This window comes from Acromyrmex echinatior, chromosome 2 (assembly GCF_024713525.1).
Source record: "Acromyrmex echinatior isolate Ae372 chromosome 2, ASM2471352v2, whole genome shotgun sequence".
NCBI classification, from domain to species: domain Eukaryota; kingdom Metazoa; phylum Arthropoda; class Insecta; order Hymenoptera; family Formicidae; genus Acromyrmex; species Acromyrmex echinatior.
In genome coordinates this window covers 5,344,274-5,362,422 of record NC_141853.1, presented here as the reverse complement: position 1 = coordinate 5,362,422, position 18,149 = coordinate 5,344,274, and the positions used below count along the sequence as shown (strand labels likewise).

The 18,149-nt window shown below is 31.9% G+C and overlaps 2 protein-coding genes across 4 annotated transcripts in view; one reads left to right on the top strand and one right to left on the bottom strand.

Moving 5' to 3' along the window:
* ninaC (STKc_myosinIII_N_like and MYSc_Myo21 domain-containing protein ninaC) overlaps positions 1–8,968 on the top strand; it is a 19,667-nt gene extending 10,699 nt beyond the window's left edge. The window contains exons 8-23 of the mRNA XM_011064208.2: positions 37–225; positions 295–494; positions 885–1,225; positions 1,358–1,568; positions 1,664–1,805; positions 2,686–3,144; positions 3,385–3,674; positions 3,888–4,147; positions 4,300–4,365; positions 4,578–4,756; positions 5,041–5,255; positions 7,058–7,158; positions 7,317–7,534; positions 7,942–8,135; positions 8,216–8,300; positions 8,625–8,968. Of these exons, the coding sequence (XP_011062510.1) occupies positions 37–225; positions 295–494; positions 885–1,225; positions 1,358–1,568; positions 1,664–1,805; positions 2,686–3,144; positions 3,385–3,674; positions 3,888–4,147; positions 4,300–4,365; positions 4,578–4,756; positions 5,041–5,255; positions 7,058–7,158; positions 7,317–7,534; positions 7,942–8,135; positions 8,216–8,300; positions 8,625–8,930 (3,456 nt within the window). The 3' untranslated portion in view covers positions 8,931–8,968. The remainder of the gene's footprint in view (positions 1–36; positions 226–294; positions 495–884; positions 1,226–1,357; positions 1,569–1,663; positions 1,806–2,685; positions 3,145–3,384; positions 3,675–3,887; positions 4,148–4,299; positions 4,366–4,577; positions 4,757–5,040; positions 5,256–7,057; positions 7,159–7,316; positions 7,535–7,941; positions 8,136–8,215; positions 8,301–8,624) is intronic.
* Positions 5,682–18,149, bottom strand: LOC105150854 (uncharacterized). Of its 3 annotated transcripts, none has more exons than XM_011064202.2 (6): positions 17,410–17,618; positions 16,084–16,527; positions 15,886–15,988; positions 11,819–12,231; positions 11,487–11,699; positions 5,682–7,532 (listed from the first exon to the last, which is right to left on the bottom strand). In XM_011064202.2, the coding sequence occupies exons 1-5, from the start codon at positions 17,587–17,589 to the stop codon at positions 11,487–11,489; spliced, it is 1,353 nt and encodes a 450-aa protein (XP_011062504.1). In that variant the 5' UTR covers positions 17,590–17,618; the 3' UTR covers positions 5,682–7,532. The 3 variants fall into 3 exon arrangements, with proteins under 3 accessions (XP_011062504.1, XP_087259850.1, XP_087259851.1); XM_087403724.1 differs by lacking the exon at positions 5,682–7,532 and adding an exon at positions 8,803–8,924; XM_087403725.1 differs by lacking the exons at positions 5,682–7,532; positions 11,487–11,699; positions 11,819–12,231 and adding an exon at positions 12,646–14,473 and having other exon boundaries at positions 17,410–18,149.

Sequence of the window (18,149 nt, the reverse complement as noted above, 5' to 3'; positions counted from 1 at the left end):
ATTGTACAACAAAAATCTGAACAATTTGATTTGCAGCATCACGCAAAATACCAATGCAAATCGCGATCAGATAATGCTCCTCACATCTATTCCGTAGCGGATAGCGCATTTCAAGATGTTATGCTCAACGAAGAACTGCAACACATTTTGCTGGCCGGTGAAAGTAATTCCGGGAAAACGACGAATATGCTGCATTTAGTGGAACACCTTATGTTCCTCGGAAAAGTGAGCTCAATGCAATCATATTAGATATATAAACAAAATTACGAGAAAACTTGTTCTTTTTACTTTCAGGGTCTGCACGATACCGGAGCAAGAGTACTGCAAGCTATAAAAATTATTCATGCTTTTACGAATGCGGGGACACCGCTGAATGCTGATTCTACCAGATGCATTTTGCAAACTCAGACGACTTTCGGATCAACTGGTAAAGCATCGGGGGCGATATTCTGGTTATATCAGCTTGAAAAATGGCGCGTTTCGACTCGTGACAGGTAATTTATTTATATTATAATGAAATTTTTACTTATAACATAACATATGCTATACAGACTTTAAATCTTTTAGTTAAAAACTCTAATCTTTTAAAGATTTTTAATTTTGTAAAATATAAAATAATTCGAAAGTTAAGGCATCAAAGAATATATCGTATTCCATATTCCAATGTACAACGGGTTGCCATTATACAGGCGTCTATAACGAAATCATGCAATGCTAATAATAATTTTTTTACAATTTGAAAAAATACAAAAATAATGAAATAAGATGAATAATAAAACAAATTAAAATATAATCTAATTAATATAAAAATGGTAAAATAGAAAATATGAAATAATAAATCGCAAAAGTGTATTAACACCTCATAATGAAAAGTACTTTTTCAGAAATCAAGCAAATTTCCATGTTTTTTACTACTTTTATGACGATCTCGAAGCAACAGAAAATTTAAAATCGTATTTCTTACCAAGTGGGAGAAAACTTCGATATCTCAGAATAACCGACAAGAATATTGAAAAGAAACGAGCGTTCAAAGTGAGAAGCGATCCGCAAAACAACGTGATTAAATTTAAAGAACTTACGGAATATTTTAAATTTATGGATATGGAAGAGTATTGCGACACTATTTGGAAAATCCTTGCAGCGATTCTGATACTCGGGGAGATTCGATTTGTTGAAGGCAATAATGGAGAGGCTGAGTTGGACGATAATGAAATTGCTAACAGAGGTAAAAACTTGAATTCGAAGAATTCAATTTGTCAATGCAATGCATGAAAGATTTATTTTGCTATATTAAATCACATTGAAATATGTACTTGTCCACGAGACACAAAAACTGATTAGTTTTTGTAAATTGCAGTGGCGGAACTTCTTGGTTTAAACTCAAAAAAATTTATTTGGGCTCTCATTAATTACTGCTTAGTCGTAAAGGGATCAGTGGTACGTAAGAAACATACTTGCGAAGAAGCAAAAGAGGCACGAGATGTCTTGGCGAATACTCTTTATCAGCGTTTAGTAGACTGGATAATCAACATCATCAATTATAAACTTTCAATGACTCGTAGCCTTTAGTAAGTGAAAATTTTATCGAAGTGCAGAAAAAATAGAATATTAATGAGGATTTTGTATCGGCGATTTTTTAAAACTTTTTTATTTTAATTTTCAGTGGTGATAAATATTCTATCAGCATCCTTGATCACTTTGGATTCGAATGTTTCTCAATAAATCGATTGGAACAATTATTAGTGAATACGATAAACGAGCAAATACAATATTATTATAATCAAAGAGTATTCGCCTGGGAAATGGTAAAAATTTTTAATGAATAATCTAAAATACATATTAGTAAAATACGTATAAAAAAATTCGTAAAATTTTATTTCAGTATCTATTTTTCTTATTGTATAAATAAAAAAAATATGCTATATCCTATTTATATTAAATTTTTTTTTAAAAGAATTATATTCTATTATAATTTTATGTTTTAATATTCGCGAATATAGTTAAATATATGCTATTACATCATAAAAAACTCCTCACAAATCTTTTCAAACCCTACAACTTTTGTCCGAACACTTTTACGATTGGATCTTATCCTGCGAAGATTAAAGGATGGTACAGGTGATCTGTATATACTCTCTAAATCTGAATCAGTGAATAGTCACTAAGTATCCGGTGGCATTCTTGGCACTGATATCAGTGATTATCCACTGATTCAGATTTAGAGAGTATATAAATACCCGGTATACACACACACACACACACGCGCGCGCGCATATGATATGCATACATATGCATATATACATATATACATATATAGAAAAAAACCAAAAGAGAGAGAGATATTCATATATTTGGTTCGTGAAGTAACATGGTTTCTACATACTTCAAATGTCTCTGGATGGAAAAGTATTGAATTTAGAGAGTCGTGCCCATTGAGACTTTTGTTCAGGACAAGTTGAGAACAACAACATATTTTAATTCCAGCCAATTTAACCGGAGGACATTTTCCATAAGATTTGTGCGGAGTTCTTACTCATGCCTTTTAAAAATAATTAAGTCACGATCAACTGCAGTTGATCAAGAACTTCATATATGTATCTAGATATCAAATCAGCAATACACTAATGTATAATTAATAATTCTATATTATAAATGAAAAAATTTGTATTTCTTTTACGGTTTCAGCAAGAACAGGAAGAGGAGGATATACCCATCCAACAATTACGCTTTTACGATAATAAGGAAGCAGTTGATCAACTGATGAACAAAAGAGATGGTCTTTTTCATATTATCGATGATGCTTCGCGGCAAATGCAAGACGCTCAGTACATTCTTGAGAGGATTAAAGAACATAAACGTAACACTCACATAAAACCGGTGAGTTCACACGAGTTCATGATCGCACATTATACCGGTAAGCTGATATATGATGCCAACGAAATTGCCACGAAAAATCGAGACTTCGTACCGCCAGAGATGATTAACACGATGAGATACTCTTTGCACAATGCAGTCAAAGAGATGTTCACCAACAAGCTAACCAAGTCAGGGAACCTAACAATTGTTCACGAACATTGTTTCGCGACGAAGAAAACAATGAAAACAAAATGGAGTACCCTTATGCAAGAATCTTCTATGTTTCGAGTAAGTATGTTTGGTCATAAATAAAAGTATCTCTCTTATTATATCAAAATATTTGTGTATACATATATATATTATATTATGTATATTTGATATATCTCTATCTCAATAAAAAATATTTAACTAATTCATTTTCTAATCTGGAGCATTTCTTAATTTAAACATTAGAAGCATTTGAAAATGAACTTTCCACACATTTTCCTCTTCTAGTTTACTATCGAACCTTTCGTTTAAATTTAACAGAAATATAATACTGCGTCCAAAGGACAGTACTCGCAGACACGCAAAATGCGAACGTGCTCGTCGACGTTTAGAGCAACAAGTCTTGAAATTCTGAAAAATCTCGCGATAGGCACGGGAAACGGTGGCACGCATTTTGTAAGATGCATACGTTCTGATCTTGAGGATGCTCCTCATAGCTTTTATCGAGAAATCGTCAGACAGCAAATTAGAGCGTTAGCAGTTCTTGATACAGCGAAAGCTAGACGACGCGGATATCCGTATAGGATACCTTTTCAAGAATTTCTTCGAAGGTAACTTAATTAATTCTTTAATTCTTTAATGCCTTATAAAATAATATTTTCAATTAAATATAATAAATTATGAAGAACGTGCTTAATTAACTTCAATATAAAGCTAAATGTATGAGGATTTTTGTAATTTATATAAATAATCAACAAGCAATAGTATTTTTCTATATATGTCTTCATATTATAAAATACAAAGGCGATTCTTTCTAATTACAGATACAAGTTTTTAGCCTTCGATTTTGATGAAACGGTAGAGATGACGAAAGATAACTGCAGACTACTTTTGATCAGATTAAAAATGGAAGGATGGATTATTGGCAAAAGTAAAATCTTTTTAAAGTACTACAATGAGGAATACCTATCCCGTTTATACGAGATCCAAGTGAGAAAAATCATAAAAATACAGTGCATGATGCGTGCTTTTCTAGCACGCAAAAATATCGCTTTGAAAATCAACGATATCAAAAAGGAAATTGGTAAGTAAATTCTCGATCGAATAAATCGCGATAAATGTGACTCTCTAATTATATACAATTTAATAAATATATTTATTTATATTATTATATGTGGTTTTCAAATATTCTTGCAAAGTTCCAAATATTTCAAAGATGGTAAAACATTGTTTCAGTGAGAAAGGCGTCAATCAAGAGAAACTCATTTACTGAAGAAGAAGCAGCTTTGATGATACAGAAAAGTAGGTATTAAAAAAAATAAAAAATAATATTATCTCTTGATTAAAATATGTGATTTCACCTATTTTTTACATATTTTTCATTACAATGTACTATCAACAATAAACAAATCCAAATATTCACATGTTGATCCAAGTATACCTAAATAAATTGTAATTTATATACAAAACGTTTGTAAACTCGTCAAAACATTATACTTCATTATGCTTTTCAGCATTCAGAGGGCATATGGCAAGAAAAGAAATGGGACCCTTATTGAAGGAAGAGATGAGCCAAGAGACGAAGGATTTCATCAAGTTCTATTGCAGCAAATGGAGATCAAAAAGTATGTTTCAAGTCCTTCTATGGTATCGTGCAGCCCGCTATCAAGATTTCGTACAATTATCGCAACAGGTATTATCGCTTCATTTTATATATATATATATACTAATATTATATATATATATCTCCATCAATCATAAATTTTAATCTAAAATTTACAAATTATTTCGTTTACGTTAAATTAAATTTTTTTATACAAAATATTTTTTAAGAATTTGAAACAATTTTTTAAAAATCAATTACAAATATATAAAAAATATTAATGAATAAATTTTCTAATTTTTTTCTCTAAAATAAAACGATATTAAAATTTTTGATAAAAATTACAAATAAATTATCAAAGGTTTATGTAATAGGTTCATCTATACAATCAATCGATTATGGCAGCTTTGGAGAAATTAAATGAAAATGTATCTCTTGAAAAAGTTGATCCAAATGCTAAAATAGATACCTACATAAGTGAGGTGAAACCACCTGAAGTATATAAACTACCTTTCAATATGCAACAAGAACTCCCGTATTTCGATATGAATTACATAAATGATCCTTCAAATATAAATATTAAACGAGGGTAAGTTACTTAAAATATCTTTTAAACTTCAGTCCATAGCAAGAGCCTGGATAGAGAATATTACTAAAAACATGTAATGTATATTATAAATATAAAACGTGTGTGTATGTACACATATATATATATATATATGTGTGTGTGTACATACACACACGTTTTATATATATATATATATTTATATATATATATATATATATATATATATATATATATATATACAAACGTTGAAGAGAGAGAAAATAAAGATGTTAAGTGCAAAAAATACAAGCAACGCAAACGTAGTAAAACGTTTTCTAAAAAAAATAAAATCATCAAGACTTTAATTTACAATATACAATTGATAGATAATCGATTTCTGGCAAGATAGCGAGATCTCCGACAGCAAGATAGCAGCTGTCGATAGCACGTAAAATAACAGTACGCAAGTAAAATACAAACGAAATTTATTTACCAATATTAATTCAACTTATTTATTCGTTATTCCATCTCAATGCTACATTTGTCGCAAAGGAAAGTCATAAAAAGGAATATTATAAAAAGTGGAAAAAGCATGTTCAAACGTTGCGACGATTTCCCAATATTCGTTCAATCTTTTTTGCACGCAACAGTCATTTTCATCGAGTAATACATAATAACGCAGATCGGATTTTTTTACAACAAGATACGATTTATCGCGTATAACAAATATGGCGGATGCACGTTTAACTTTTATGCCGATCAGAAGCCGTTAATTCTCGTGATTCTAAAAGGAAATTAAATATCATAGAAAAAGCAATACATACGCATGTTGCGATGATTGTCCGATATCTGTCCAATATTTCCTGCATTTCTTTGCAGACAGAAGTTGCTTTTAACAAACCATACACACGAAAAACGCGGAACGGCACCGAAGTTCGACTTGTTGCAAACGCGACGCGGCGCGAACTTACCGCAAATATGGCGAATGCGCGTTTGATCTATACGCATACGATGAAGGAGATGCGCGCGCGCGCGAAATTTAAATAATCATATCAACGGATTATCAAATAATCATATCAATTTTTGCCATTTTAATGTACATTGCAAACTAAAAATGTCCTAATTTAACTTGCAAATATACAAACACAGAGATTATAATGAATTTAATAAAAGTAAATATAAAAATTAATAAAATAGAAATAAAAATTAATGAAAACTATAAGAAATAGAATTAAATATGCATTTCATGTAAAAGTTTGGTAAAGTAAATTTTTAAAAATATGAAGTTCGCGAAAAAAAATACTACATAAAAATCATTTGATAAAACTTGGAGAAAGTATGTATGAAATGACTTAATATTCTTACAGAAATCAAATATAATTTCATAATTAATTCTTTGATGCTCTTTGGTACTTATAGGAACAACTTGGATATAGCACATTTCAATCAATTCAATTGCTTATAGCTTTCATAAAAATAAATACATTATAAAAAAATTTTTTCGATTGAAATGCCAGACATTATGGAACATAATGATACCAAGCAAATGTACATAGGTATCTTTATTAATAAAAATGTATCTTTAATGAAAAAAAAAGCTATAAGCAATGAAAGGAGCATAGGAAAAAGAAAGCCCAATATGCTATATTTAGAGTGGCACCGAAGGATTAAGATTGTTAATGTTCTATGTACATTTTTGGATAAATATTATTTTTTGATTTTCTTTTTCACAGTCCTTTTTGTCAGTCTTCAGATGTTCTTTCATATTGTATTTAAAAAAAAAAAAGGAATTTTAAGAGCATTTCGATAATTTATAAAATGAACTGAAAAAAATATTCTTGCAGATCTATATCATCTACAGTAAACGACGATGAACATGAGTCCTGGGATGCACCATTACGTAGACAAACCGTGCCCTGGGCCAATAAAAATATTCACACTAGAGGTACCTAAATTTGCTATAAGAAAATTCTAAAAAGTTCTAGAAATCAAAATTAAATAAATTTGTCATTCTGCTGACATGTTATATTATATACAATATATACATATATACTATTTGTGAAAAAATGTGAATTCTTCTTTCTCACTTGATACATTTTTTAGATATTGAAGTTCAAACAACAAACTCACCACATCGCATGCTTTTTCATCGTTCATCCATCAACAGTGAGCAAAGTTTAATCAACACTCCATTCACCAGGGATTCGAATGTTCCCATTCAGTGTCCACCTGAAGAGCCATCTCGCCGTAGTATTTCTAGTTTTCAACTTGCAGATAAACACGGTTCCATCCAATCTTCCGAATCTTATATTCCTTACTCTGTAAGTTTGCACAAACTATGAGCTGTTGTGATTACATAATACCATGTATATCTTGGATAACTAAAAACTACTTTTATTAAAAGCATTTCCTTAGAAATCTGAATTTCTTCTCCTTAAACTTAATTATTGCTAGAATCTTCACTTTTAATCTTCAACAAGTTTTCTGTCATTCAATTTCACATAAAATAAAAAAATACAAATTTTATTTATTTATATATTCAATAATTTAAATTATAATTTAAAATATTTCAAAATGCAAAATTATAGCACATTGATGTTAAAAAAAATATCATATCCAAAATAATACTTCAAGAAATATCGAGAATTTATAAATATTAAAGTACATAGTTGTAATAATACACTGATTTTAATTTCTATATACATATATAAAAATTTGTATTTTATAGATCAATAAAACTGGATCAGTACACTCTAAGAAGAAAATACCATTGCCATCAGTACCATTAAATCAAACACAACCATCGGCAATGCGCAATTTCAATAACTATGAGTCAGATTCTATTACTATTCAAAATAAAAATGACAATACAGAATGGGAATTTGAAAACAAAATTAATCGCAATGTTAACAATGATATTCGGTATTCATTTATTTGATTAAGACAAATTTTTGGCGATATTAATCAATTTTTTCTTAGTGACATCATTTCTTCCATTATAGAATAAATCCTATCAAAGAATTAGAAATGATCGGACGCAGGAATAATAATGACGAAAACGATGATGCACCTCCATTTAACTTTCAAGTAAGATATGTTAATTTATGTTAATTTTTCAAAGTTAGTGGTTACGTTTATATCGTGCATTTAGGCCGCGGTCTATACAATAGATATGCTTGTTTATTCTGTAAGTTAAATGAAAACATTTATCATATCGGTCGCGAACTAAGCACGATGTAAACATAGCCACAGTCAAATACACATGTCTATATGTTTTATAAATATAAACATTTTTATAAAAATATAATATTTTTATGAAAATTATTATTTTTAAACTCAGGTAATTATACACCAAATTTTAGAGAAAATTATGTTGCTATAACAATTTTCAAAAGACATTCACCAATCTAGGCGATGCTGCGGAAAACATCTCATCAACGTGCTTCGATGAAACGTAATCCTGTATATGAAAGTATCACATCACCAGAATCACCAAAATCATCAAAATCTCATCATAGCGACTTAGATGAATTGAATATTGCTTTCAAAAATGATGATAGTCACAAAGATTCACCAGAATGGAGTCCAAACGAAATGATTCTAATGTCAGAAAAGTATGCGAAAGAGAACGCATGGAATGAAGAAGACGCCAAAGATAGTATTACTACAGAGATAGCACCAGGCATTACTGTCAAAGGCTACGTTGCTGATCTATAAACAAATAGAGATCAGTTACATTAAAATCATTAATTGCATTTATGTTTCATAAAATTCTCTTTCTCTCTCTCTCTCTCTCTCTCTCTCTCTCTCTCTCTCTCTCTCTATATATATATATATATATATATATATATATATATATATATATTTGTCATAACTACGGCTAATCTGGAAAAGAAAAAAGATTGTCAATTAAAATTTAGTAAAAATAAAAATACAATCAATTTCTCATAAAATTTTCGATTGCATGTAATAATCAATATATAATTTCAATTTGTAATATAAAAGCTAATATATTGCTAAATATAAAAGCATAAATCTGTAATGCGCAATAAAGTCGTTTATGACAAATTGTTTGTTAATTAAACAAATGACTGCAACAAAAAAAATGAAAAATATGCGTTTTTGCAATTAATTTATTACTATTATTTGCAGAAAATTAATAATTATTTCTCTATCAATACACAAACATCTTTTAAATGGTATTCATCAATATCAATAACTCAAAATAAATAATCTAAATTATAAATAGCATATTATATATTTATAATAATACTGGTTACGCGCATGTGTTCATGAAAAGATATATAAATATTTGATGATTTATATGAAGGTAATAATAATTATTCTTCTATTAATATAAAGAAGAACAAATATCAAAATAATATTCCAATATTATAATAATATTTGTTCATTACTAAATATAATACAAGTAAAGATCAACATAGTTAATTATAAAATCTGGTTACTGAAAAGAGTTACAGTACAGTTACAATAATAAACAAAATGTAAAATTCATATCATAGATCTCCATAAAAATTCTTACTCTATTATAATTATGTTATCATAACTATAATTTTCAATAAATATCGAAATATACACAACATAAAAAACATATTTTTTCCCATGTTATCATTATACTAGCTTGATCAAAAAGTTTCCGGAATTCATTCAGAAAATTCAAAATACAAGTTTATTCATCAAAAGTGATATTGTCCCCTTCAAAGTACTCTCCAGTGACTGCAACGCACTTATGCCAGCGCTTGATCCAGCTCTCGAAACATTTCTGGAACTCTATTATTGGTATAGCCATCAGAGCCGTCTTCGATTTTTCCATTACCTCCTTTCGGCTGTTCAAACGCGTTCCCCGCAGTGGTTTTTTGACTCGATCGAACAGAAAAAAATCGCAGGGAGCCATATCGGGTGAATTCGATGGCTGTTGAATGGTATTCGTTTTGACCAAAAATTCACGGATAATGATGGCACTGTGCGATGGTGCGTTATCATGGTGCAAAATCCACGAGTTGTTTACCCATAAATCCTTTCTTTTTTGGCTAAGTCCTCTGCCAGCTCTCTGATAGTTAATTTGCGGTTATTGGCCAACATTTCTCTCACTTCATTGATGTTTTCGTGGGTTTTCGATGTCGACGGCCTGCCACTGCGTTCGTTATCCTCGACGGATTCACGACCACTTCTGAAGCGTTCATGCCACTCGTAAACGGTTGTTTTCTTTAGAACATCACTGCCGAAACAGTTTCCCAACATTTCCAAGGTTTTCGCACCATTGAATCCATTTTTAACGCAAAATTTAATACAAACTCGTTGTTGCAAATTCAACTCCATTTTTAAAACTGTAAAAAATCGAAAACACGCGCAGAGATAGATGTACTCAAGACGGCGTAATTTTTACAAATGTCAAACTATGGCGATAAAATTTGATGGAAATGTCAATGATAGATGTGGCAACCTAGCCAAAAAAAAGAACTCAAATCAGCTGACTCAGAGCATCACCTGGTGGTCTCTTCCGGAAACTTTTTGATCAAGCTGGTATTATAAAATTTGAATTTGGAATATAATATGTATTCATATACATATTCATATGCATACTGGCCACACATAACAATTTTTCTTAAATATGTAACATCTACAAATAAAAAAAATCATATATATTACTAAACATTTTTAAACAATATTTAGAAATGTTTGATAACATATGTGTTTATTCATCACAGTAGTTCATATGAAAATATATGTTAATTCATCATGTTTTTATATATTCAATCTTATAAACACACATACAATATTTAGATTATTTTTTGACAAAATAGCTAAAAATAAATTGATGGCAGCCTGATACATAACAAATAATGTAATTCACGATCATAGATAAAATATACGTATAAATCTCGAAGTAATATATATGTATAATTATTATTAGGTGTTGGAATTAATTCGTAGCGTTTCAAGTGATGGGAAGTACTTTCATTAATGTATTTTTTAATGCTCATGTGAAATAAATAACATTCTTTCATTAAAAAACGCTACGAATTAATTCCAACACCTAATATATATACATATTATGTATACATATTATATATATATATATTAAAAATATGTTTTATATTTATATAATTATTTACAATTTTTAAATATAAAAACATAAATTTGCATTTGCTTCGAACACGATGGTATCATCAACAATATGAATTTTATTAAAAGATTAGGAATACAGATAATTTCTTGATATACAAAAATTTAAACTGTTATAATTATTACCTAATCTTTATCAGGCTGAGTGTTATCATGACCACAATTTTGTTGTGAACTTTGCTTAATAATGTTAACCAATGTATCCAATTTGGTAGGACGCACTATTTGCAGGACCATATGTGCTTCTTCCAAAATTAAGAGACCATTATGTGCGTCACTGGCTGATAAATTATGCGCTGATATCACATGTCGTCTCCAAGCTGCATGCGTAGGGAGAATCTATACATGTACAGAATAATTATAAAAATAAAATCTTGCCCGTCATATAAATGCAAATGTAACATATAATTTAACTTGCTTTTTATTTTGAAATTAATTAAACAACTCTACAAACTCACTTGTAAACACCATTTGCAATTAAGAGATGGAGAAATAGTGTGCACAGCTTTTATGTGCCTTCTACGAAAGCCCCAACTCGTATATGCCCTATCACAAAAAGGACAAGGAAATGGTGGATATGCTGGCCCTTTTAAAGTCTCTTCTGATGTATCTGTATTGTAGGATTCGACAAACGTGGGAAAACTGGGTTGCAAAACTCCAGAATTGTGTCCCAGAAAATTCGAGGATTCCGGTTGATCTAATGATTGTTCAGCACGAGAATAATTCGGTAAATCAGATAATGGATCCTCCAATATTTTCGAGACATTCCACAACGTACTCCGTTCTGCGAAGGAATCTCTCCTGTATGCTTCTGGATCTGGGGAAGTATGACGAGCTTCGGCTATTACTGTCACAATCGGCTTCGACGATCCTGTAAAGAATTTCAGTCTACCATTTGAATTGTTTCTTTAAGCGAAATTTAATGTGTAAATTAAATGTTGAACACAGTAATCACACACAATGAGATATAATAGTATAATATACTCAATAGTAATTCCTTGATGCTTTTCTATTTACAATAAAAATAGAGAAATAGTGTTTATAAGTATATATTATTTTTTTAAATAATATTATTTAATCGCTACTATTATTCTCAATTCTATTGTAACTTGAAATATTTATAATATAAAATATATGAAAAATATTTAAGTCATTTGCAAACAGATCTAAGCAAATTATTACACTAAATACTATAAAATGTAAAGCTAATCTTTTCGTAGATCTTCATATGCATATGTGATGAACAAAGGAATATATAATAAGTATACCAGAAATAAGAAGACAATTAAAAATGTAAAATATGTTTATTTGCGACCAGTCGTTTGTCTTGTCTACAATAATATTGATTTAAATAATATCGTTTCGAAGCTGTCGGTGTGCTCCAATGATCAACGCTTGTACCGCGCAACCGAAACAAAAAAAAACACGACTTTACAAGTAAAACAGAGATCAAAGAACACTTTCGCGCGAGTCTCGAGAAAAGGACGTGCGATAGAAATCACACGTAGATTCGCAACGTAGACTCTAATAGTTCGTGGTGCATGTTGAATGCACTTTTGCTGCGATTTAAATACTCTACAAGCATGTCTTAAATCACTATTCTTGTTGTAAGAGCTACGGTTTTTCTTTTTTTTTTAAGTGTACACAGAGCTGCCGTGGTCGTGCAGCACGTTCACGCACGCACGTGATCAACACGACCAAAACATGTCCTCATACATATATGTACATACATATACCATACGTATATCTCTTAACTGGATACGCGTGCCGCGTATGCACGCCCGTGTATATATCATGCAATTTCGCATAATGAATGCATATATACACGCGCATCTTGTCCATGTATTGGTAATGTGAGCGAGTACGTGATGTGTATATTCGAGTGCAAGAGAGAAAGAGAGACTCGCGTGTCTCTCCGATATACGCCAACTTTTTAATAACATCGTACCGCGTTTTACTGTAAAAGCGAATTCTCACATGAATTGTAACTAAAAAGTAAGAAGGAATGTTATTCAAGGTGCTATATGTGAAACAAAAATACATAGGTGGATGAATAATCGACCTTACTCGTGAATGCATCGTGAGAGAAGCGGGGAGATTCTTTAAACACGCGATGTGCGAGTATAAAAGATGTGGCATAAGAGAAGAGATCAAACAAATTATCAAATAAACTATTTCAGAATTTCCCTTGATAAAGTGAAAGTTAAACAGAAACTACGAGGAAGGCTTAGAATTATTCGATTGTCCGCCACCCATCACGCCGAGTGGCGAACCTGAAGCGTATAAATAATTCGATCGCGTCTATAATGCTCTTTCTAATCACCCTGTCACCCCGAAATCTATAGCCTAGAAACATCACCGCGGATCGGTGAGTGCACGTTCCAACTCTATTTCACTTTAAATCCGCGATTTTAACCATATCGACTGGACCATCCGTCTCTTCTTCCCCTAGCTACATGCTACACGCGCGTGAATCTTACTCTCTACTTACATCAATTGTTTTTTTTTTTTTACAGTGTCCTAAATATAAAGCGCGAAAGCTCATACCAAAGAGGAACAAGCGAGGAACGAGTTGTCCTATGACGCTTATGTGAGAACGAACGGGGTGACGGGTTTACAAGAACGATCCTATTCCAGCCAGTGGAAACGTTTCCGTTTGACCCCTGACCTAAAACGCCCTAGTCATTGAGTGTAGACCGATCGTCTCTGAAACAAATACCTTTTCAAGCCTCTATTACTAGTGTCAATTTTGGTTACGCAATTCTTCCAAGCCTCTTCCCATTCGAGGCTGTTAGGCGGTATGCCGCTAAAGTGCAAGAGGACCTCCCGAATTAAATGTATCTTGTTACTATCGAACTGTTGCTTGCCCATCTTGCCATTGACATTGCAGAGGATCCTCTCTTCCGGCGTAAAGAGGATTTTCATGAGGTCGCAGGCCAAATGATCCATCGGTCGGGATGACGCCCAGGTTGAGATTATATCCGGACTTGGTAGGAGATCGGCATAAGGTAGATGCTGATACGAGTAAAGCAGCGGTTTGACATCCGAGAATCCACTTAGCCCGGACAAGCCAGATAAACCGGAAATGTCTTCAGCAGGACTGTTCCCAGATCCTGCCACACATATCAGCACAGCGCGCTTTAGACACGGACTGCTCCACACACGTGAATTACGCGCACAATAAAGAAAATGCGAGCGAGTGTACATTAAAGGCTATAATGAAGGACGGATCACGCATCTTCCATCTCACTGCTCACGCATGCACGCACATACGCGTATGCACCGCCGATCGAAGCGTGATGCCGAAACCGGCTTCATTCTCATAAAATCTCTGAATTACAGAAATTAAAATCGTAATAATTACTATCAGTTTTTATACAAATTGCAGTCATTATAAATCAAATGCGCTTCTATACTTCCGTATCAAATATTCCGCGAAATACTTTTGCTACAATGTAATGAGCTACGGGAACATTTACCATTTGCACCAATTACGTCGCTCTCATTGTCTTTTCGATAGAGTTCTCTTTACTCGTGCACGCAATCTTTGTCTCTACTTCATCACACGGAGCCATTGCAGCACAGCAAATTAAGAAAACGTGGCGCGCCAAAACGAGCAAAACAGAATATGCGGTGAAAGCGAACAGAATATTCGAAAAAGCTACGATCTGCAGTACCAAAGAAAAAGCTTTGATACTACAGTAGCTGCCGGCATACGCAAAGACAATGAAACTGTGTATACAAATGTATACAGCATTTGTGCATGTGGTAATATTAATTATATGCGATAATGAAAATAATAGATGAAATAATACATATATGCTAAAATGATAGCTCATATTTGATTTCCAAAAAAGAAAAATGTAATTATATTTGCATTAGATTAAAATTTATTATTTCAATAAAACTCTTTTTTGCATATAGATTAATAATATCTCATATATATCTATCAAATTTAACATATTCAATTACTAATAAAAATCATAATGTATGTTGTTTGTAATATTAAATAGACTAATTTATAAATTCAAAGAATTATTAAGAGAAAAAATTACTTTTTTCAATTATAGAATATTTAACAAATTTAAAAACACTTTTTTTAATGCTAATATCGTAAAAAAATATTAAAATGTAATTTTAGTTTTCACAATTTTGCATTAAATACAATTAAATTTTAAGTAAAAAATACAATCTTTAAATATCTTTAAAAATCTTTAACTAAAAAATACAAGATATAATTTCTTCAAAATAAATAAGTTTATGTATGCAAATTATAGCTTCAAAAAGCTAATTTAACGAGTTTATACTTAATATAAAAAACAAAGACATTAGCAACAATACAGCAGCGAAAATGCAAAGAAAGAAGACTCAGTGTTTCATTAAGTGAATAGTAATACATAATCTTTTAACATAGAAAAACATAAAATGTAATATATAAGAACTAGCTATTTATACAACTGCTATATAATGCATACTAAATTGCATAAAATAGTAAAAATCTAATTAGTTTATATGTGGCACTAACCTTGATTCCCATCTGCTTGTCCTGTATCTAGCCTTTCTGCTGGATCCTTATCTAACGGAGATTGTTTCTGGAGATCGTCTACCGTCACTTCCAATGGTTCTATCTGAAATGCGTTTGGATTGAATGCTATATTTTATACACGCCACTATATGTGACGCATAATTGTTTTATCATTGTTATCTTATTTTCTGAACTAACTTTCATCTCCAATCGATGATATACTGGATTAGGTAACGTTTCTGGTAACATGTACTCTCCATCTTTCCCACTTTGATCGCTGGCAGCGGATTCATTTGTATTTTCCGATTGCAATATTTTAGGTGTTAGTGCTTTTTCCAAGATAGAATTATTTTGTTGTTTGCTGCTAACTTTCTGTTTCTTTTTAGGTGCCTCTTCCTTATTCAGCGGCACTTCTTCAGCCACAGCTTGTTCTAGTTCAGCTAATCGTTTGTAAGACTCCTTTGCAAAAATATCTCCACCAGACAAGCCTCGAATTTGTAATGTCTCTGCTGCTTTTAAGAGTGCTGGTAAATTCTTTTGCTCAATATTTACCTCTCCTTTATATATAAATATTAATAATGCCTCCAATTCGCTAAAGTGTACATCCTGAAGTATTATTACCGGATGTTGGCATGGATTTGTCTACAAGATAAAAAAATAAAACTGTTAGACTATTATTCAAATTATTATAATATATATCATCACTTAATCAATCGAATTTGTACTTATCAGATTTGTTATTTCTTTAAATTTTTTAATCAATAAACCATCTGCTTTTTATTTTTCTTAAATTCATTAATTAATTAATTAAATTTAATTATAAACAAATAAACAATTTTCTAAGAGAAATGTATTGTTTTAGAAATATATAGTATTGTTTATTAAATTAGTAATATATAATATATATAAGAAGAAATATTTATAAAATTTAAAAACATATTATTTTATATTGGTTCAATTAATAGAAAGAATTCAAGAATTATTCCTTTTTTTATTACTATATAATAATTGAATAATTCTTTTCTTTAATCAGAGCTACTTTATTATCATTTTCACAAAGGAAAAATGGAATATAAATAAAACTCGTAATACTAAAATTAGCATTTTGTGTTACAGCAAGTTTTAAATCTATCAAGTATTGACATAAAACATCAGGAACAAGAAAGGAAGAGATACATTACCATTCGCTGACAAAAATCGAGATAAGCGAGAAAATTGTTCCACTTAGAGGCGCAGAGCCAAATAGCTAATAGCCGCGTGTATTCAATAATCGTTAGATTTATCTCGATAATAGTCTCGGTAATAGTCTTCTAACCTCGATGCGAGAGTGCTCCGAAGGCTATACGCGACAGCTGACAAACACGTCGTTTTACCGCCAATTGTCGAGGGCATGACAACACGCGTGCGACGCGAGGACAAGTTCCGGAGCAACGAAGAAGCATCCAAAGATGACTGGTCTCGTCACAACGCTCAGGGATACGTTCAGGGATGATCACGAGGAGGACGACCTTGACGGTCGCTTACCTGGAAGACCTTCTTGAAGAAGGGACTGCTGGCCGAAAGTATCACCTTGTGCGCGGTGAGGCACTGTCCGTCACTCGTGAGAGTCACGTCCACCAGGCCCTCTTCCTCCCACAGGCTCTCGAAGCTGGTGGCGATATTGCTGAGAAAACTGTTCCACTTTAGACATATTTGACTTGACATGTCGCGCTGAGATCGGACGGGCACGCTCGTTATTGTCGGGACGCTATCGCACCGTGCGGTAATGTCCTGGTCCGCGGAACCTTCTCACGCGACGACAGAGACGACGAGCGCGACAGTGGGACCGTAGTCGTGCCAGGTACGCACAAACATCGCCGGAGTCGGAATTGTCGGGAGAACACCACACTCACCACAGTCGAGCAGCATGGCCGTCCGCACTTCGTCGAGTATTGGCTCGTGCTCGCGCGCCAAGTTCGAAATGTCCCGAAACGCTTCAGCGTTCTGTATTCTAGTACGTTACGCCTTGCCGTACGGAATAAATAATTAAATGCATCTTGACCGGAATAGCTTATTAGATATAATTCTTGCAATCTTTTATCTTGATATGTTGCCGCAATACACATGTAGGATTCGACGCAGAATTTAAGCCCGCTGAACGATTCGTTTTTCGTAAAACTTCGAAGGAAATTCCATTTAAAAAGAATTTCTTTATAAGTCATCTTATTTTGATATTATAACCCTTAAATTTATTAACTATAATTTGTTGATTATAAAATTATAAA